Source organism: Ambystoma mexicanum, chromosome 5q, assembly GCF_040938575.1.
Source record: "Ambystoma mexicanum isolate Mex_15411 chromosome 5q, UKY_AmexF1_1, whole genome shotgun sequence".
In the NCBI taxonomy this organism is placed as follows: Eukaryota; Metazoa; Chordata; class Amphibia; order Caudata; family Ambystomatidae; genus Ambystoma; species Ambystoma mexicanum.
In genome coordinates, this window is record NC_090933.1 from 730,555,386 (window position 1) to 730,578,207 (window position 22,822).

Sequence of the window (22,822 nt, forward strand, 5' to 3'; positions counted from 1 at the left end):
CTATTTGCCTGCCGGTTCCCCATTGGTCTAGAAGTAGTGGAGAGCAACCAATCAGTGGAGGTTGGGGGCCGGCAGCAGGGCACTCCGGTGCTCAGGGGAGGCGGGTGGCCATCTTGGAAAGGTGCTGCCCAGAAAGCACCATGTGAGCAGTGTAAGGAACTCATTGTGGCAACAGAAAAGACAGGGAGACGGTAGGTATTTAAACCGTGGGAAGTCTGAAAGACAACCCTGTACCACTGCACTGAAGGTGCTCTGACACACAGAAAAAAGATGATGCCTATGGAGTTGTTTTAAAACTCCAAAACCAATGAACACAAAAGTAAAACACATTGAAAATGAAAAGTCCAAAGCCCCAAAATATAGCAAAAGAGCTGGAGGGCTCTAAGGTATGGGGAATTTAGCACTTGTGTGAGAAATCTCCCAAACACTCGTCCCCCCCAGACTAAGGGATCTAATCCCCACCAGGGTGGATCTCCTGTTGCAAGTCGCTTAAATGGCCTTCTGACTACACCAGCAACCTTTTGTAACCATTGCTATGAAACTTTCTATCAGTGGTTTTCATTTGTAAACTATATGACCTACAAAGTGGTACATCTCTCTTTTTTAATGTATAGGGGATGTATAGGGGATCTGGTCGAACAGTCCCTCAGAAGTTGTAACAACCTCTGAACCTACAATAGGCTTTTTCAAGGCGTCCTTAGAAAGAAATCCCTTAGATCTAGAGGGGCCTCCATGGTTCCTTACCAGCTCTCTTTCAAAAGCAGGATGGGTCTCAGGTATCTTGGTTGGAGGGGCTGTGGTCAAGCAAGGTACATGCTTCCACTTCCTCGGAGATCTGGTTTAACCTGGTTTAGAAGGTTCCCTCCTAACACTAGGATTTATACTGGAGTCTTCAGGAGAAGAACCAACAGTCTAAAGGTGTTTAGCGTTAGACCTATTTTTCCTGGTTTTCCACCAGCTTTGCAGTTCTCTTAGGCCTAGAGAGGGGTCCAATTTGTCTATCCTCCTCTTCCTCAGAAGCGGGGTGGGGGGGTTAAAGACTCTACAAATGGATGGGCAATGATGGAGCTTGGTTGGGGCTAACACTAGGGCTTGCAGTGGGGTTCTCTGTAGAGGTCCCCACAGGCTCAGAGTGGTCTCTTAAGGTTGCTTCTCTAGCCAATTTGGTTTGGTTCTGTTTTCTCTCACTGGGAGGCCTGGAGGTACTGGATACTACTCCGAGAGTTTTTAAATCATTCCCCAATAGGACTCTTCCTGGCACCTCATTCTGGACACTGACTGGAATCCTCACTGTCATATTATTACACTGAATGAGAGCTGGTAGAATTGGAACCAACTGGACAGGGCCTCCACAGAATTTAGTGGGATCTTCGGGTGCCTTAGCAATATCCTCAGGCTTGAAAAAGCTTTCATCTACTACTGTTCTGAAGGCCCCTGTGTCTCTCCTGGCAGGAGTATCCTGGCCATTGACGAGAACACTGCCCATATAATACTCTTTAGAGTTCTCTGGAATGGAGTTGTACACATCCATATTCTGTTTCTTACCCGGACCCATGGACTCTAAGGTCACAGTGGCCTGAAGACCCAAGGGTGCTTCAGCAAATAGTTGAAAGTGGGCACTAGCCATTTGTACTTCTTCCTCTGGGGAGAAGGCTAAGGAGGCAGTGCTGATCCCTGCAGGTTTACCCTTGCACCTGGGATCTCCTTTCACATGGTCAGTTGACCCACAGATATAGCATTTCCCAAATGCACTCTGGAATGGGGGTTTCTGCGGACCTCCCTCTGGTTGGGCACCAGAGGATTCACTAGTCCTGTTTGGTTTCCCCCGGTTATGTTTGGGGACCTCTTCTGGTTGGATGGATTTGGATTTATCTGTGTTCTCACCTTTGTGCTGCTTCCCCCCATCCTTTTTGGGAGTTGCCTCAGAATACTATGAGTGGCCCTATTGGCTACCCATGAGTCAGCTGCGCTAGCTAACTTTTTTGGATATAATTCCTTAGAGTCAGCCAAGTGCTGTCTCAGCTCAGGAGAGCAGGCACCAAAAATAGTTTCCAATAAAAACAGATTCCTTATTCCTTCAAAGGTATTAACTCTGTAACCCTTTACCCAACCATCTAAGTTTTTCAAATATTCACACACCCAGGTAGCCCAAGGGGTACCATCATGCTTTTTGAGGGTTCTAAACCTCTTACGATACTGAGAAAGGGTCTTCCCAAATCTAGCTAGGGGTCTTCCCAAATCTAGCTATCAAAGCTAGCTTCACAGTTTCATACTCCTTTCTGTCTATATCTCCCAACTCCATTACCACATAAGTTGCAACAGGGGGGTAGCCTAAAAAAAGTCAAGGAATCAACTGATTCCCTGTAATGTCTTGAATCCCATGGTTATATTCAAAAGCAGTCAACCAATCAAAAATATCAAGCTTAACCTCATGCATCCTTTCTCTATCTTTGGGCATGCAAGGCCTCTTAGGACTGGATGATTCAAGTGCATGATTCAATTCCATTTCTCTGAGTCTAGGTTCTTGATGCTTGCTTTCAGTTTGAGCTTGGATGGTTTTAAAATTCTAACTCAAGTCTCAATTTTTCTAAAGAGACAAATTCAGGACATGGATTTGGATCTGGTGCGGTCCCTGTGGTCAAAGGTTGAGGCCTATGAGCAGGTAGAGCTAAGACAGGGCCTATATTCTGAGACTCTTCTGCCCCATCTAACTCATCCACAATATTAGAGCTGGGCTCTGGCATAATATCATCCTCATCAACATTTTCCACATTTGCTACAGGTGTGGTGGTTTTAGACCCACTCCTCAGACTTTGGTATTCTAACTACTTTTCTATGAATTCAACCTTTTTTCCTTTTACAGCGAGATTCCTAGCTTTACACATATCTCTCAATTGATCAACAGTTAAAGTCACTAGGGTCTCCTGTCTGTAGCTTTCCATATCAGTCTTGATAAAACAATTGCTTTACTAGTGTTGCTTTGCCTTGGGAGGATTATTTGAACAAAAGTAAAAGTAGCACTCTAAATGTAAAAGTATACTTTATCCTCACCGCTGTACACCAGTGTGGGGCAGAATCACCTGCAGTACCCTTTGGGAACACTACAGGCAATTAGGACTACAAGTGTAAGCACAATTACACCTTTGGTACAAGCCTGTACTACACAGTAAAGTGGTAGTGATGGCTGAGCAGCCAGACTTATCTCAACAGTTTAAGTGAGCAGTAGAACAAGTTACACAAAGGACCAACCAATACAGTGATTCAAGTAAACACTTACTCAAGGTTTCTTGGTAAAAGAATATACATTTATTTACTCAGTCAGTAAACATTACACTACCACAAGCAGCTCAATATCACACACTAATAAACCACAAAAATACAACCGGTAAGTAAATGAACAAGTTTAGCTCCAAATGAAGTGGGAGCAAAATGGAAAAGACAAGGTTATAAGAATAGACAGTCCAAATACATTCATAGTCGGGGCAAAGGGTTTCAGTTACATACAACCAGCAATTCTTCTCAATAGGCCTGGCCCAAAGTCAATGGTTCAGAGTCTTTTGTATAGGATAGCACAGTTCTGGTATATAACGGTTAAGTCTTTGCCACAGAGATTAGAAGAATTTGGCTAGGCGAAAAGTTTAACGAATGTTAAGGGAAGGACAAGCCTTCGTAGTTGAGGAAAGTTTCACGCACTTTCTCGATGGCCGAAAAGATTTCCAGACCGCATTTGCACAGTACCTTGTTAATGAAGAAAGATGTAGCTGAGGCAGTTGTTCCTGGCAGTTCGAGCAGATCTTGCTGTTCCTGAGCTCCAGTCGTGGGGACAAGGAGGACGTCGGGAGGTTCCTGCACTGCCCAGGGATGAGGCCAAAAGCTTTAGCAAGACGTCGGTTTAAGGTGTGAGTGCCTTAAAGTCGACAAGCTGGTTTCGTTCCCTCTGGATAGCCGGTTTCCAACACCACTCTGATGAAAATTCAACCAGATGGGGACGGTGTCCAGGTGGCTTGCGAGTTTGTTGTTCCCACCAAACTCAAGGGAAGAAGTTAACCTTGAAGGGCTTCTCTTCCGATGGAGTTTCAGGCAATTCGGACCTGCAGCAGGGCTTCACCGGTCGTCCAGGAGTTGCAGCAGTCCTCTTCCTTCATCTCGTCTTCGGGTTCTTTCATTCAAGTGGTCGAGTCTGCTTTCCAAGTCCCAGCGACCTGCTTTTAAACAGTTTTCCCCCATTCATTCCAGCCTGGCTGTCACTCACACAGCAGGGTGGCTGTCATTACCGGACAGTCAGCCGGCCAATCACGCAAGAGTGCATTCAGGTCTCCTAGGAGACTAAGCACAGGGAGTTTCGGGCACCTTCTTCACATCCTGTTCACCCCAGACATCCTGGCGCCAGAGGAGGGCTTCAGCACTGAAGCCCGCCAAAGACCAACAAATAAAGGGACAAACCTGCTTTGGCGCGCAGAGACGCACACAAGTAGGACCTTTCCTAAAAGAAATGGCGAAAAAAGATGACCGGAGTCAGTTTTTACAGATAGGTCTTGGGCGCCACATTGAAAAACATGGCTGACACGATTTTTTGCTACCGTTGTTAGCGGTCGGGAAAAATCATGGTAGTTTGATCTAAACCACTGCCACCAGCCATTTAAAGTAGGAAAGGGTAACATCTTACTGTTACATAAGTGTTTTGACTCAGGGGAAGCTAGGCAACCCCTCCAGCACTCTATAGGAAGATAGTGTGTGCTGGGTCAGTAAATTTAAAGAGACTAGTAAAGTCAATTTAACTTTACATGCTCTGGGAGACGGTAGTCCGTCCCAGAGAAGGTATTTAAACCTTGGGAAGTCTGAAAGACAACCCTGTGCCACTGCACTGAAGGTGCTGTGTGACACACAGAAAAAGATGATCCCTATGGAGTTGTTTTAAAACTCCAAAAGTAAAACACATTGAAAATGAAAAGTTCTAAGCCCTAAAATATAGCAAAAGAGCTGGAGGGCTCTAAGGTAGAGGGAATTTAGCACTTGTGTGAGAAATCTCCCTAACAGCGTACACCTGGACTCTATCCACCAATCAACCATTATGGAGGCAGCTGGAAGAGGCCTGGTGCCCTGCTCCCCTATCAGGGCTACCCCACCTACACACTATCAGAGACCAGACTGACCAGGGCCCACTCACGACTACAATTGTCACAGTTTGCTGCTGGAAAGCTGCAGCAAGGAAATGGGGCATTAGAGGTTCAAGGAGCCTTCTCACTCCTTTCTGGTATAACTCTGATTTTACACCAGGGAATCCCCCGCACAGCTTCTTATCATGGAAGGAGGGTGGTCTGGAAGAGCTGTCAGACTTCTTAGAAAGGGGCTCTCCCATCACATTCGAGGGTTGTAAGGAGAGATTCGGGGGGGGGGAGGCGGAGCGGTTCCACTGTGTCCAACTCCTACATTGGGTTGCCCGTAAATCAGTTAGAGAGAGTGGGGCAGAGGCCTAACTGCATTGGAACTCTCCTTAACTGCAGCAGCACCCAGGGGAAGGATCTCGACTCTCTATCGTCTCCTAGATAGAGCCGACCCTGGGAAAAAAGATAAGTACATGCTTGAATGGGAGAGGGACTTGGGCCGGGAAATTAAGTTGGCTGATTGGGGAAAGATTTGGGGATGACTACACAAGAGCACGCAATATATTACAAACGGAGAAGGTGGAAGTAAACTATGTTACAGGTACTACATCACCCCGCCCAACTGAATATCTAATTCTGCAATATCCCGAAACTGCTGGTGAGGATGCTCATCCGAGGGCAATCTATTCCACTTGCTGTGGACCTGTCCGAAAGCAGACTCTGTCCCGGCATCATACTCTTGGGGGATAAAGGGCGAGCGGAATTCCCACTCTTGGGACAAGCTTCTCGGCTCCGCACACACCTCCTGCTAGTGGCAAAGGTGGCAATGGCTCGACTTTGGAAGCATGCGGAAGGCCCATCGATCCCACTGTGGTGGTCTAAATGCTAGGAAATCGCAGTGGCAGAAAACATCACAGCCATTCGCACAGGAAACCTGAACCATTTCCTGACTACCTGGGCCCCCTTTATGGACTACTCTGAACAATTCCCAGCTCTCACCAAAAGACCTCCATTAACCCGTTGGCTACAAGGCTGACCTATGTGAAAGGCTGAGGGGAGGGAGGAGGGTGTACCGACCGATTCCATGTGCTTTCTACGCTGGCAGAATTTCTGTACTCTATATGCTCTATCATGCTATGCTTATGTCAATGTGTTTTTGTTTCTGAAATACTTTAATAAAATGTTAAATTTTAAAAAAATTGCCCACTAAAATGTGCTTTCCTTATCTGAGCTAGATGAGCTAGGCTGACACACACCCAAACTATATCAAACAATATCCCTCTCCCTTATCCGGTCTTCTGTCTCTCCTAATACTTGATGTTTGTCTAAATCGGGATCAATTTTTCCCATTTCTCTACTCATTTCTCTACTCAAAACTCAAGACCCCATACTTCTAGACCAACCAGACCACAAGGACCTACGAATAGCTCGGATAGCAGTGATCCTACAAGTGGGGAAAGAGAAAACGTGGATAGAACCACAGTTGGGAGCCCAGGGAGACCAAGACCCACAGAAGGAATAACAACACCAACAACAGTGAGACCAAGACCTACAGAAGGAACAACAACACCAACAATACTAACACAACCAGGTCCCTCTACCACAAACCCACCTGAGGTTCCTTTTTTAGGAGGAGACAGACACGTAGAGGGAAAAAGAAAACAAAGACAGAAGCACAAGTAACCGGCTCTATAATTTTGAACATTTCTAAAAAGATACTCACGAAAAGTCAGATGGACACTTTGAATCTAGGCATTTCCTTCATACCCACAAACAATACGAGCAACTTTGAAGAAGAGGTTAACCTTTTCAAACTCATCAGAAAGATGGAACTTAAAGTATTCTTTGACGGGCTCACAGATATAATTGAACAGAGACCCAAAACAGACTTCCTAGAGATGAGAAACAAAAGCACATTTCACCCTCAGATTAACCATCCTGTCATAAATCTTTTCAATTTAAAAACTAAAAAAGATCTAAAAAGATTGAAATACAGTAACTACAAGAAAATGAACATCAGGAGCCATCAACTTAAACTAATTAAAGAACTATCCCAGGACATTACAGTAACACTCAAACCAGCGGACAAAGGGGGAGCTCTAGTCCTAATGGACACTGACTTCTACAATGAAGGATGTCTCAAACTACTTGAGGATCAACGAACATATCTAAAACTAGACAACGATCCCATTATGTCTATCAGTACCTTAATAAAGGATACAATTGAAAAAGCTTACGATTCAGACTGGATATCGGAACACACAAGAGACTTTCTAATAAAAAAATGTCCAATAACTCCGGTCTTCTACGCACTCCCAAAGGTCCACAAGAATCTCAGAAATCCACCAGTCTGACCAATAGTAGCAGGTACCAAAAGTATCTTTCACCCACTTGCCATCTACTTGGACAAGGCTCTACAACCTTTAGTACAAAAAACCTCCACGCACCTAAAGGATACAGCGCATTTTCTGCGACTATTAACTGAACTAAAAACCAATGACAGTGAACTGATACTATTTACACTTGACGTCAACAGCTTATACACATCGATACCGCACCAGAGTGGCATTGAGGTGTTGGAGTGGTTTCTTCTCAGACTAGATACCACACTTATCCATAAGGTCTTTCAAATTGAACTAATCAGGATTATCCTTTATAACAACTACCTCAGATTCAACAGCAAATATTACCTTCAAATATCAGGAACCTCTATGGGCTCTCCGGTAGCAGCATCCTACGCAAACATCTCCATGTTTCACTTTGAACACAATTTTGTATTGAATAAAGAACCATGGAAGAATAAGATAAAATTCTGGAAACGTTTCATCGACGACATTTTTGGAATATGGCAAGGATCCCCTGACGAATTACTAGAATTCCTGATATACCTTAACACTCGCCAGGAGGGCATCACATTTACGTTGGATATTGGCAACCCAGGTGTCCATTTCTTAGATGTACAAGTGGAAAGAAAGAACACAGAATTCAGTACAAACATCTACAGAAAACCCACTGATGTCAACAGTGTCTTACATTTTGGAAGCTTTCACCCTCTTCACTTGAAAGACAACCTACCATACAGCCAATTTCTTCAGTTAAAAAAGATCACGTCAGAGCCTCAACTCAAATATTACTAGCAGAACAAGGAAATATGAAAGGAAGGTTCAAAGCAAGGGGATTTCCAGATGAAACTATAGAGAAAGCCATATTGCGCTCCAACACAATAAGTAGAGAAAATCTACTTCAGGAGAGACCTAAGAAAGAAACAACAAGGCTAATACATACCCTCAAATATTCCAGCCTGAGTTATCAAGTCAAAAGAGTGATCAACAAGAATTGGGACTTGATCAGATCAATGCCCAAACTCAATAAATTGTTCCCAGAACTGCCGATGCTGGCCTATAAGAGGGGCAAAAATTTCAAAGATAGCATTATCAGGGCTGAGAGAACAAAAAAATCCACACAAACCGTTCTAAGGAAACAGAAGAAGGGCACCTTTGCCTGCCTCAATTGTCAACATTGTTCTAACCTCATCAAAGGTGACCACATAAGACACCCCAACAGTGGCAAGAAGATACTGTTGAATGACTTTGCAACCTGCGAAAGTAAAAATGTGGTCTACGCACTCAAATGCCCATGCAGCAAATTCTATGTGGGGAAAACCATAAGAAAAGCAAGCGCACGTTGGACCGAACATAAGTCCAATATAAGAACAGGCAATATCAAATCCCCAGTAGCCAGACATTTTAAAGAAAATGGCCATACCATAGCCCAATTACGGTTAGCGATACTGGAAGTGGTCAGGACATCCCCAAGAGGAGGAGACTTGGCCAAAAGATTGGCACAAAGAGAGCTCTATTGGATACATAAATTAGACTCAATGACACCCTTGGGCCTAAATTAGGACTTTTACCTGGGGCCATTTCTGTAGACATATGAGGTACCCATAATACGATTGGTTGACCTAAAGGTCAGTACAAACATATCATCTCCAACCACTTTTTCTTCCATTAGTGGAGGACCCGCAAAGATTGTAAGTCTTCCTAGGAGAGACAGAGACACAGAGGCCTTGACCTCCTACCCTTTGATTTTGACATATGAGGTGATTGTTAAACATGTCTGTTACTCACTGATCATGGTATATCATCGTACATTATTTTGACATATCCAGAATGAGCCTATTCACCTATTTCTGTCAGGTGTATCCACTTGTAGAAAAATGTAACGCACCAGCCTTATGCTGGCTGCATCATTTCGTGAATTTCACTGAATTGTTCTTACTTTTTCTTAATTTTACTTTAAGTGAACATTGGTGACGTCACCACATGCATTGGCGTGACGACACCAAACAATTACATGTGCCCCATGTACTCCTTAGGAGTGACAGAGGTACTGTGGCATTGACTTTCTATGTATTACACATGAGGTGACGGTCAAACATGGCAGTGGATTATTTGATCATAGTAACACGATTTGTACATATCTGAGTTTGACCTAGACTGTAAGTCTCCCCAACAGAGACAGACATTTCTTGTAAATTCCTTAATTCTTGAATGGTAACTGTTAAGAATGCTCAAGAAATCATTACCGCATCTTGTACAACGTTGCTCACTGTCACACTAACCCTTGTTCAGAGTGTTTATTGAGTGAATCCACATTTATGATTTAGACGTCATAGCAGCATCACGCTAATTACATCGAATCACTATTTTTCTCTAAAAAGTAAACATTGGTGATGTCAGCGCACACATTAGCGTGATGACGCCACACAAAAACATGAGCCCCAAGTGGTTACACACTCACGGGGGTTCATATACACAACTAGCCCCCATATCAAATACCTTTATGTACATTTAGCTACATTTCCATTTAATTTCTCATTTCATTCGGATGTGTTTCCAGTGACATCACGGCACGCTTCCGACATGATGACGTCACTAGTAGGCGCCACTTTAAATGACCGCCATTTTCTAAACCTCCACATCCACGGACTAGCGAGGAAGGAGCTCCACCACTAATCCACACATTTTGGGTAAGCGACCACTTGACCTAGGTCCCTCCTCTTCACTATAGAATTGCTCTATAACCTACTTGAGCCCTGTGGCATACATTTTAAGTACTTCATTCTTGTTCTTCAGATTTTGACTACCCCTTCTGAGATACCCGCTGTGAGGTATCAACCCTCCATAAGTGGATCCGTGCAGTTAGCCTGCATCAGCCCAAACAGAGAATGTGAACTTGTACTCACTCCACTTGGTAAGATTTCTCACCCTTGATATTCAACTCGTTATTGGCTCTTTAACACTTACCTGATTTACTTTAGATTTCAGTCCATCTTTATCTTACACGTCTATATTCTTTCTCTGACAATCATCAATCTGAGAGACTATAACTGGCACTGGTCAATATACTTACCTATATAGGGATAAAACTTCTTGTTCTTCTAAATGTACTCACTTGAGTACCTTATTTTAGTGAGTAGACAAATTACAATGCATACTTCGAAATTTCTTTTTGGTGTACAAATACAATAATGATTATTCATATCTGAAAAAGTGATATTTATATGTATCAGCTGGACAGAGGAATGAACACAGTGGATGTTTTAGGAGATTTAGGATTCGGTCCTCATGTGCACGAAAAAGTATCTACTTTGAATCCCCATTGAGTGGGATAATTCATATAAAGACAGTAACTTGATGTTTTCTGTAATTCTTTCTAAGATTGGATTGATATTTTGAATGTATATAGCCTGAAGAAGAGATGTTTTTCTCGAAACGCATTGGACCACTTTTGAAAAATAAAACAACTTATGAAGGAAACAAAGAAAATTGTACAGATGCTTGTCATTAAGAAATCCTAAATGTATTGTCTACCTTAATATTGGAATAACAGAGTATTGAACAGACACAATTCACCCACTGGGTGAATACAAGTTATATCCTGACTATTTGGCTCTATTAGAGGAGCCTGTGATAGTGTGCAGGGGGCGGGAGTTCCTTCATATAAGAACTTATTCTGTTTGTACACACTCCCCCTCAGACCATGGTCTGGATACTCCAGATGCAAGCAGAATACGGCGCTCTACACAAACCTTGGCTCTGAAAGGCCACTATGGCGGTGGGTTGTTGTAGTACAAACGCTATTTGTAACATAACATAGCTTAAACATGTATAGCTTTGCTTGGCATGGTGTGGATTACAGACCATGTCTCATCCAGAGGCCATTGTGGCATGGATAGGATCTAGCCGACCTACACTTTCACTGAATTAATGTTTACCAATTTTGTTTCCAGATGGTATATATGTGGGTTAGAGGTGCAAGTGGGTTTCCCCCCTCATTTTGCAGTAAAAGAATTGGAAAAGTCAGTAAAACAAAACGCCAAAAATCTAAGTCAGCAAAATAAAGTCGGCAATCTTTTATAGAACCTTGGATAGGGTTTAGTGCCACTGTGGAGTGCCTTCTTTCTTTATCATAACTTTTATAGTTTCAACTCCCTGGGCAGCTTGCTTGATGCCACCCAACTGGCAGCAAACCTCTGCAGACTTTTCTAGTCTCATCTCCTGGCCTCTTCTCCGCCTATCCATAAATAGAATTACTTCAACACTCCAGTGGCAAATAGAATTATGGTCTTATTTTGCATTAGTGCCATCCATTTCCACTCACCAAGACAACTGGGCGTGTCTATGATCTAGCAGGTAAATCCAACAGTCACAGCAAACAGGCAGTGCACGCTGGTCACAAACGCCAGAGAAATTACTCAAGTAACAACACAACACTGCATACTTCCACAGAGCTCTCATATAAACATATGAGTATTATCATATTACATCAGTACAGTTTCACCTTTAGGTGAAAGAGCAATATATTGTGAGAATGATAGTGACTCATATTTTTCTTTTTGTAGGTTTTGATGTAAATAACATGTACTGGACCGTGGCTATATGGTATAACACTTTGAAAGTGTCGGACCACACTTATGTTTTATGCACGGGAACCGATGATGAATTTGAATTCTGTGGAAGTCTGAAAGGAGGTAGGTGTCTCCATATTTTCATCACCGTTGCTGTTTTATCCATACCAACATAGCTAATTGGTGTTTTTGTATGATAACGATGTTTAAAGTGTTTGACTTGGCTTTGGATATGCTATAAAAACTATAAACGTGAGGAAACCAGAGAAATGTACAATTAATTCCACTATTTCCGAATTTAATTGGCTGCAGGTGGCTGTGAATAAGACAGTACCCTTACTGAGTTTTTCGATTCTAATCTAAAACCAGTTACACTTGGGTCATCGAATAGAACAGGATACAATCTGAAGGCCTACAACCTTACAGACACATGCAATCTGTCCAGTTGCCTGGCTAATGTCTATTAAATATATATGTATTGATATTTACAATGTATAAGAATACATATATAAGCTGATCAATTAGTAAATAGAAACAAAGCATAAACAATACCACTTATCAACTTGAGAATTATGAATAATACGTACACTTTACTGATACCATAGCCAATATCTAGAAAGGCCTAATAATGATAACTTAGTGGTAAACCTCAAACTCAAACTATAAATGATATAAACAAATACAATAAAACTATTTTACATAATAAGAACAATATTAAATATGTAAGGACAAAAGACACACAATCATTGCATATTATATGTAATGAATGGATACTATTGCCAACATGCACGTAGTACAAAGAAAAATAAATAATGTAAAAAAGGGTCTAAAAGTGGGGTATTGTACAATGAACAATTGTTACTATTCAAAGTAAAGCAGAGGTAAGAGACATCATTATTCAGAAAAATGAGAATAAGAAGAAATGTCCCATGCAATATCAAATTAAGAATATAAAGTAAAACAATGATTCAAATATAGCCAATCAAATATGACACAGCGTATGACAAGTAAACTAAAGTATTAGTACATGTATCTAATAATGTGTATTTATATGTAATACTCTTTATGGAGGTATTGGTACCTCAGCATTTTCTTTTCTTGGCTCATAGAAATAATCAATGATTTAGTGTAGATTGAACAATTATCAACATTTACCCTTTAATCTCATGAATGCACAAATCATATACAGATTTTGCATTCCATCTTTCAGTTCTTTGGGTTGCACAAATTGAATTATAACATGCCTTTAAAGTCATTTATCTGAACATTTCCAATGGCATGCAATCATTTGTATAGTAAGCACATCAACAAGATTTAACAGTTTGGGGACCCTAATTTAGATATGTATATGTCATATAGGGCAGAGCAGAAGCAGTCTTGGCAGTCTGTGCTACTCGCTTCCTGAATCGAACCTGACAGTCTGTCTACGGTGTTCAAGGCGAGTGCTGGGGGAGGAGCATTTACAAAAACCCCATTCAGCCGCGGAGCGGCCGCGGAGTAGGCGGCAGAGTAGACGCAGTCTTGGCAGTCCCTGCTACTCGCTTCCTGAATCCGAACCTGACAGTCTGTCTACTGTCTTCACTGCGAGTGCTGGGGAAGGAGCATTTACAAAAACCCCATTCAGCCGCAGAGCGGCCACGGAGTAGGTGGCAGAGTAGAAGCAGTCTTGGCAGTCTATGGCCGTCATGGACGCCATAGACGCAACCCCGCTGAGCCTGGCAGCTGAAGGTCGCCAACTCCGGAGTTTCAAACCCGAAGCGGACGTAAGGACAACAACATCTGCCAAGGGAAACGCCGTGCCAGAGGAAAAACAAGCGGAAACGCCGGCTGTAACACCCAACGTTTTGAATAGAAATGCGAAGGTAAATTCAAAGACCTTGCAAACTACAAAAAAAACCCAGGCTGAACATTGCCCTCCCGTCCTCAACTACTACCCCAAGCCACCACGACAAACGTGACGAAGTTCGTCTACATGCACAGCTGGACCGGGGCACGGGATCCCTGTTCCCGGAGCCGAGCTCTGAGCTAGGCTCCTTAGAGGACCCCATGAGGCCACCGGGAAGACAGCAGCCAGCAAACAAGTCAGAGAAAAAAGACTCCTTACCTCGTTCTCCCCCTTTCTTCGATTCCTGCGAGAGACGGTCTCCCATGACCAAAGGCTCCGCCCAGTCTGTCGGAGGACAGCGGGCGTCGAGCGTCAGGGGCGGGCCCGTGGCAACCATGCAAGCGGAGGAAGTGTGGGAAGAGACAAGAGGTTCCGGCGAAGATCGCCGGCCAGCCAGCACCCCCGAGGATGCGAGGGGGTTGCTGACGCGGGAGACCAAGAACTCGAAAATGGAATTGACGAGCGCAGTACGGAGGCTCAGCTTCTGAGTATCGTAGAGGATGCTAATCCCTCGAGTGCAACCACCACTGACAGTTCCCTGGACAAAAGAGAAGCGCACAACCCAACCGCACTCCCCCAACGAGTGACCCTCGATGTCCAAATCCAAGTCCATGCCCCCCCTCGGGACTGGACGATGCCAGCCCCGGCTTTCCAGGTCCCTAAACCAAGTAGAAGGACTACATCTGATCAAGAAAACGCTTGGCAGGGCCTTGACAACAATAGCAGCTGTTCGGATGTTGCATTTTCACCGAACACGAAAAAAAAAAAACATCAATGGAGGAGGGCTCAAATAAGAAAAAATGGAAAAGAGCACAACGCTCATCAAAAATTCGAACTGTGGGACACTCGGAGAAACCGAGTGTGGGAACAAAAAAGTGACAAACCCAGGGGCAGCATACAAAAAATCTAAACACATCGACCTCCTGTACAAAAAAGAAAATCACCCAACAAGAAAAGGGTATAAACATAGACTCCAGGAAATCAAGCTCTTTACATAGCTTAAAGGACTTTTTTTTTGGAAAGCAGCACAAACGCAAATTTGAAAGAATAAACAAAATTACAGACAGTGAAATGCTAGAGGTAGTATTTACTACCGAAGTCACGGAACCTCACCAAGACATTGACTCAGAGATTGCCGGCACACAACCGGTTTCTGACGCGGCTCAGCCAGAATATAGAGAGCCGCCAAATCCTCAATTGGCCTTACTGGAGGAGCGCCAAAGACTACAAAAGCCATGTACCATCAACTCCCCACAACTAGAATATAGTGGGTTGCAGAAGGAGCGATAAAACGAATTTACACCAACGACCACCGACCTAGAGTCCGGCGAACCCATCATTAACGCAGCTTCGCAACTGGAACCAGAGCGCACGACAGTCCCCGTGAGCGAGGTACCAGACCCAATCACTCTGGAGCCTGATACGTCGGAAAAAAACAAAAATGGAAGGAATGAAGCCACTAAAGAACTAGATACCTCACAAGTTGACCTGCAAAACAAATCCAATCGCAAAGTCCAAACACCTTTAAGGGAGCAAACACCATCCCACATGCGACCACCAAGAAGGGACTCACAATCGTCAACACCAGTCCCCCCATATCGATCCTAAAGGCTGAGCGACCCCCCATCTATCGCAAATACAGACTCCCCAAAAAAGAAACTGGACATATTTGCTATCATGTCTGCAGTGAGCATAGCACTGGCACCGTTCACAAAACTATACAAGTCCCTAAACGATACGCTAAAAGATCATAGCACCCTATCAGCTATTATGTTAACTAAACTCCAATACTTGGAGGGATACATCATGGTGACGGAAGTAAAGCCAAGAGTTCAAGCCAAAGAGATACCATCAGAACCACATTCCCATCGACAAGAAGATCTTCTGCACAACCAACTGACAAGGTCCACAACAACTAAGTCAGTAGCCTGTCAAACTCCAAAGGTCTTGGAAGAAAACCTTAAAGCTTTAGCACCCGAGACCAATGGTCAAACTGAGACGGCCACAGACCACATACCAAACACCCAGTCAATAGACCTCACGAAAAATACTGCCCCGATCAGTTGTCTGATTGACAAGAGGAAGCCTGAAGCTCAGAAAGCGCGGTCAATAAAAAACAACTGCGTCAGTGAAGAAGTACTGTTTCTATCTACAGCGGCCCTGGAAAAAACCACTGTACCAGAGACAGAGTCCACGGCCAACAGGGACTTTGTCATCTTCGACCAGCCAAAGAAAACAACCAAGGACCAACAAACAGGGAAAAAACAGCTGGTCTTCTGCTTGCCTCCTACAGAGAAGAAAGTTCAGCCCAAAACCGCTACTGCAAGTAAAATCACTGCAGAGAAAAAAACAAGGGAAAATAACCAATTAAACAAACCTAATGACTTGATTAGCCACACCTATGTCGACTTAACGACGACAGCAAGCTCCACCGGATCTCCGAAAACGACAGAGGAATTCCTGGAGGAAGAAGCACTTATAAACATAAGACAACACCTTGAAGATCTACCTTCAGATAATGGGGGCTCAGCCTTTCTCCCCTGTACCAACCCCGCCCTGGCGAGGACGAGTCAGCAGAACCTAAGCCCAACGAAAGAGGAAATCAAGGACCAACCTTTCCTCACGTTGGAAAACAGATGTAAGAAGACAACTAACAGCAAAGAGTGGGGACAAACAGTGCATACATCTAAACCACAGGAAGGTTCCTCTAGAGACTCTTCACGACACTACCGATCTAAGGCGGCTACCTCAATGTCCTACAAGCATCCGGACAGAACGGACTCCACGGAAACCAGACGGAGTACCCCCCCCCATGGAGGTACAGCAACTATGTACACTTGGAAGTGCGGCCGACCCCAGGTAACAGGCGGCCCAAAGAAGAAAGAAAACGAAACAGAGGCAAAGACGCCCTACAACAAAGGGTGGGTAAAACTCGACCGGCATTTAAAATAGAACAATTGGGGGACAGTCAAGAACACGTCATTTTAAACAGAAGAACAGTTTTAAAACTGTTCAACAGTGTATCCACCCTCTTTTCAATAAGAACAGAAGATCTAATACGAGTCGAACCAACTCATGAAGGAAAGCAAGCAACAACCCTTCTGCATATCACGTCTGGAAGAGTTATACAAAAGCTGCGAGATGCATCAGATAAATTACTCAAACTGGGATATAACCTAACGGAAATCAAGAGCTCCCAACAAACCCCGAAGTCCCCGCAGCGTTATATGAGGAGGACACCAAACAGAGAAGACAACACCACTGGTCGATCCACAAAGACCAGCTTCTACAGTTCGAAACCACACCCAAAGGGACATCTAGAAATCTCAAGTCCCGACCAGAAGCAATCAGGAAGGGAAAAGAGGGACAGAATCTCCAGCTCATACAACAGTACATCGATCGTAACTCAAAGGAGTGGGACAGATGAAGAAGCCTCATTGCCAATGGCCGAGGACAAATCAAAAAGACGGCCTTTGGGACCCTTAACCTCAATCAAAAGAACATTGGTGCAGGTCCCTGCCACAATAGAAAAAAACGCACAAGATCAAACCAACTCGACCTCCCTAAAACAACTGTGGGCATGGATCCCGAAAGCCCTGTCAGCAAACCGAAAATAGCAATCCCTGATTCCATCAACGGCCACTCGAACTACGCAACAAAAGCTAGAAGCGACAACATTTCGATTGGGCTCATGGAATACTTAGGGCTTTTCCCACCTGACAGTTCCTGGTGATGTAAACCTGGCCAACTTCGATATCCTGTGCTTCCAGGAAACATGGTTAATGGCAAAACCAACCCTAGATGGATACGAACTAGCACATGCACTGGCAAATAAAGGAATAAGAGGACGTCCGTTCTCTGGCATCATAACAGCTATTCGGCTGGGAAAAGGAATCTCAGTGAAAGAAATCCTCACAACATCATTATTCCTACTAACGGTGCTAGTTACATGGAACCAACAGAATACGGAAAACGGGAAGATCAGAACAGTATTAGCCACCATCATTAACACCTACTGGAACCCAGAAGCTATTTTGAATGAAAACTTCATCACATTGCTGGAAAACAAGATAGATCGGTCCTACATCAAGCACCAGGTCTCCTACCTAATTATATGTGGAGATCTTAATGCAGTCTGCACTAAGAAAAATCCCTCACCACAAATCACCTTGGCAGAGGACCGTGGCCGTGCGTGGCTTACCCTGATGGATTCAAGGGAACTGGTTAACCTGGACAGTGTTTACGCCAAAGAAAATCACCTGCCGACTTGGGAATTTGAAAAAACAACAGCTACAATTGACTATATCTTTGTCTCCCGCTCCCTAATTCCCACAATAACTTCCCTTGACGTAATACAAACTGCAGCCATCGATCACAACCTTCTGGCTGCAACATGGATTGGCCACAGGAAATTACCCCAATCAATAGACTTTGAGCTGGAAGTAACCAACAATCGAAAACGGCTGACGTTGAGTGCTAACAACATCTGCAAACTAGCAACTAACTTCCATCTGATGGGGCGCTCAAATCAAACCAACATCAAGCCGGATTATTGCTCACTCCTTATCACATTTAAAAACTCGACAGCAACCAATAGGCCAAGACCGGAAGCCTGTGCTCACAAATATAATACCATCCTGGTAGTCAAAAAACACTAGTGAGAGCAGCAAAAAGAGCGGCAGCACGAGACAATACTCCGGAAAAAAGAAAAGCTTTCTTGGTGGCATCCAAAAACTACAAAGCCTGGCTGAAAAATCACTGCCTTACTTTACATCAAAACGACTCGGAAGAGATGTTAAAACAGCTATGCGGGAAAAATTCCCGGAAATTTTGGGCATTAATCAGATCTATGGACCACCAAACAAACAACATACTAACCACCTCCATATCCGAAGAAACATGGATAGCCCACTACAAAAATCTATTTCTAGGTGCGAGTTAAGATCTTGACCTCCGGAATGAAGAAAACGACCATGAAAGCCACAGAGAGGAGCCACCATGGGTAAAACTCCACAACAAGTCAGACATTCTGGAAGTAATACGAAAACGCAAAAACTCCAGAGTTCCTGGACCTGATGGCCTTTCAAACATCAAATTGAAAAAACATCCGGAGGAATGGTCTGTCTTTATCAGCCTGGTCTTCGAACGCTGTGCAGAAACAAAGCTTCTCCCGGACTCTTGGACATCGTCCGTGGTGGTTCCTATATACAAAAAAGGAAGCAGGGAAAACCCTGCAAATTTTCGGCCCATCGCATTACTGGATGTGATTGGCAAGGTATACGGCTCTCTCTTACTTCGTCATTTTCAAAACTGATCACGAAAAGCAGAATGTGAAGATCCTTTCCAGTCAGGTTTAAGAAAAATATGGGCACTACAACAAACATCCTGATCCTTAGTGTCCTAAAGGGAAAGGTCATGACAAGAGGTACCCGACTCTACCTGGCATTTATAGATCTAAGCCAGGCCTTTGATCAAGTCAACAGGCATATCCTGTGGGAAAAACTACGAACGTGGAGATGCCCAGAAGAAATCCTGCAGCCGATAATATCGCTACATAAAAACCCCAGAATGCAGGTACGATTAAATAACCAAGGCTTATTTTCTGCAGCAATACCAACAAACCGCGGAGTCAAACAGGGATGCACCTTGGCTCCAGCCCTCTTCCTGTCTTACATGGGAGACTTCAAAGACTCGGAAAAAGAGGTGAGATCCTTCCCTCCACAGCTAGGCAAAAGTAAAATTTCAAAACTGCTTTATGCAGACGATATCATACTACTTGGTCAAACAGCTACTGGTCTCCAGAGACAGCTGTCAAATTTTGCCAAAAACATTGCCAATACCCATCTGGAAATCAACAAAAGTAAGACTAAAAATTCTAACCTTTGGCAAACGTTAAGGAAGCTCGAAAAAATTCAAATGGCAAATCGAAGGCGCTCCAATAGAGAGCGTAACTGAGTTTAAATACCTGGGAGTGATGTTGGACAATTCAAACCAGGAATAGGCAATGCAAACTGCACTACACACAAAAATCAGAGGCTTAACTACCCAGGCAAAGGCTGTGGACAAGAAATTTGGCCGCTTTTCTCTTGTCCCCCTCCTAAACTTCTACAAAGCAAAGGTCGTTCCCGCCATCTGTTACGGAGCAGAAGCAATGCCATCCTTGCCAACCCAGATCTGGACAGAATTGGAAAGCTACATTTGGAGAAAGGTTTTCTTCTTTCCCAAGTCAACTCCGATTGTGCTTATAAGACGAGAACTAAGCCAACTATCGCTGAAGGGAGTCATCGAACGTAACGCCCTGATGCTATATAGGAAAATTCTCCTTGACGACCGTCCAAAACTTCTGAACGCCATATTTGAAGAACATATAGGCGAGCAAAGTTTGCATCTACACAAATGGATAAAAATCCAGGACGAAAAATTGAGGGAGATACAAAGTACAAAAACGGAACTCTCTGAGAATCCAACAAAAACACAAAAAAGATTATACGAGAAAGACTGGATCACCACGTTAGGCTCAGCCGCAAAATACAAACTTGCGGCCCATCTTCCACCACAGGCAAGGAAGCTCCACGATTCACAAGCTTTCCTGGTAAAATATCCAAACAGGAAGCTCAGAAATCTATTTCTGAGAGCATGACTGAACCTTTTACCCAAGAATGAAATCTTAAAGATTAGAAACCAGTCAACATCTAACATATGCAGATTCTGCAACAACCAGGCTGCGGTGGAAACGATCCGACACCTTCTACTCGTGTGCCCAGCGGTCGAACCACATCAGAAAACCCTATCTGGAAATCATTCTTGCATCATCTTATGTACACAAAGAAGAACTATGGTGGTCTCGGCTGATTGGAGGAGAGAAGACCACTTTGGTGACGGCCGCGGCAAAACATTCTAGATCTCATTTTAAACTTTAACACAATGGCCCTCATTACAACCCAGGCGGTAAGTTACCGCCTGGGTCGTACCCTTACCACCATGGTGTAAACTACATTTACACCATGGTGGATGGCGGATTTACCGCCCCTTTCCAAGGTGAGTGGGGCGGTAAATCCCCATTTCCCATTTTACCCTTCCCCATTCCCATTTTTGCCCCATAGGGCATAATGGGAATGGGGAAAGGCGCTAATTACGCCACCGTAAATTACGGTGGCGTAATTAGCACCAAGGTCCCTTTGCGGCATGGGTTTTAACGCCTGCAAAAAGCAGGCGTTAAAATCACAATCCCGCAAAGGGACCTTGGAATCAGGCGTTAAGGGTCGGCGCCGTTTACGGCGCCGTAAACCCCTTGACGCCTGGGTCCTAATGAGGGCCAATGTCATCCACGACATAGTCCATGGATCTAAAATGCAAGGAAATGTTGTTAACGACATAGTTTCATGGAATATTCTTGTAAAAACCTTTTAGGTTAAAAATCAAGTCGTTAAAAAAAATAATAATAATATATATGTCAATTGATAACAAAACTGTTTCCCAAAAATGTATTACACATTCACAATAAAAGAGCATATGTTTGAGTAATACATTTACAGTTGTACATAACCAACAATCATCATTAGAATGTATGGGAAGTGTGGGTAGTCGTTTTTGGCAAAGGAAGATCTACGCATAGCAAAGAAAAATCATAGAACTTGGTTTACTTATGCATTTTCCCATAATTTACTAGACAAGTCAACTGCACAGTCTGATTCCCAAGCTATTTCACGTTTATCCTTAATGAATTCTTAATTTTAGTACATAAATACTTTGGGGAAGATTTCCAAAAATGTTTTGTCCTCTTGCGTGTCCCCTATGCACGCACAAGTTGGACAAAACACCCCCATGCTACATGTGTGCATGATTAAAAAAAGTGAATCTGCTCAGGCAACATGCCCTTGTCTGGGCAAATACACTTTTGTGAATAAGCCCAACTATTTTCTCACCTCCCCCTCCCTCTTTTGTCTGACACACCCTGACGCAGACCTTTCCATGCTCCACTCTGCTATATCTGATACTCTCTGTGTCCAAATGCAAGTGCAGGGGGGCTGAGTGGAAATGTTATGTTTCTGGTACATCCTCGACAAACTGGCCTGCCGCCTGCTCCATAGGCAATACCGGCTCTCTGCCCGCACCAAGACGAGAGCTCACATCCAAGCCCACGTCTCTGTGGCATCTAACAACTCGGCAGAACTCTTTAAAATCTGCTGGGAACTGACCAATCCAGCTGCAGTCTCTACCGCTCATGTCCCTTCCCAGGCCTTCTGCACAGCTCTGGCTTCTCATTTCATCTCTAAAACTCAGGACATCCTGTCATCTCTCTCTTCTTCTACCCATACCCCCTCTACTCCCTTCTCTTCCTCTGGCCCCTCTTCGGCCACCTCTCGTCCCTCCTTCTCTGCATTTCCCCTGTTCTCCCCAAATGAGGTTTCTAGACAAGTCCGATCTATGAAGTCTCACCAAAACAGGTTCATCCCTGTTCATCCAAAACCATCAAGGACCACATTGACTCCCTGGCTCCTACTCTGGTCGACTGCTGCAACCACTCCTTCACCACTGGACTCTTCCCTTCCCCCATGAAGCACTGCCTTGTGCACCTTCTTCTTAAGAAACCCTCTGCTGACCCGTCCTGCCCGGCTAACTATCGCCCTATCTGCATCGCTCCTTTCCTGGGCAAACTCCAGGAAAAGCTGGCCATCTCCAACTCAATCCTCACACTGAATCTGTTGGTTGTCTTCATGACCACCAGTCTGGCTTCAGAAACTGCTTTCCTGAACATCTGTGAAGACCTGCTCTCCAACCTTGATTCCAACAGCCCCTGTGTCCTCATCTTACTTGATCTCTCTTCTGCCTTTGACACGGTCAACCATGCCATCCTGCTCAACCGTCTCCGTGATAACCTGGGTATCCAGTCAGGCCCTGCCATGGCTGACTTCTTTC

General features: G+C 44.0%; 1 protein-coding gene across 2 annotated transcripts in view; it reads left to right on the plus strand.

Moving 5' to 3' along the window:
- LY96 (lymphocyte antigen 96) overlaps positions 1-22,822 on the plus strand; it is a 327,458-nt gene that overhangs the window by 127,780 nt on the left and 176,856 nt on the right. For both annotated transcript variants that reach the window (XM_069621219.1, XM_069621218.1), the window contains exon 3: positions 12,013-12,141. In XM_069621219.1, the coding sequence (XP_069477320.1) occupies positions 12,013-12,141 (129 nt within the window). The remainder of the gene's footprint in view (positions 1-12,012; positions 12,142-22,822) is intronic.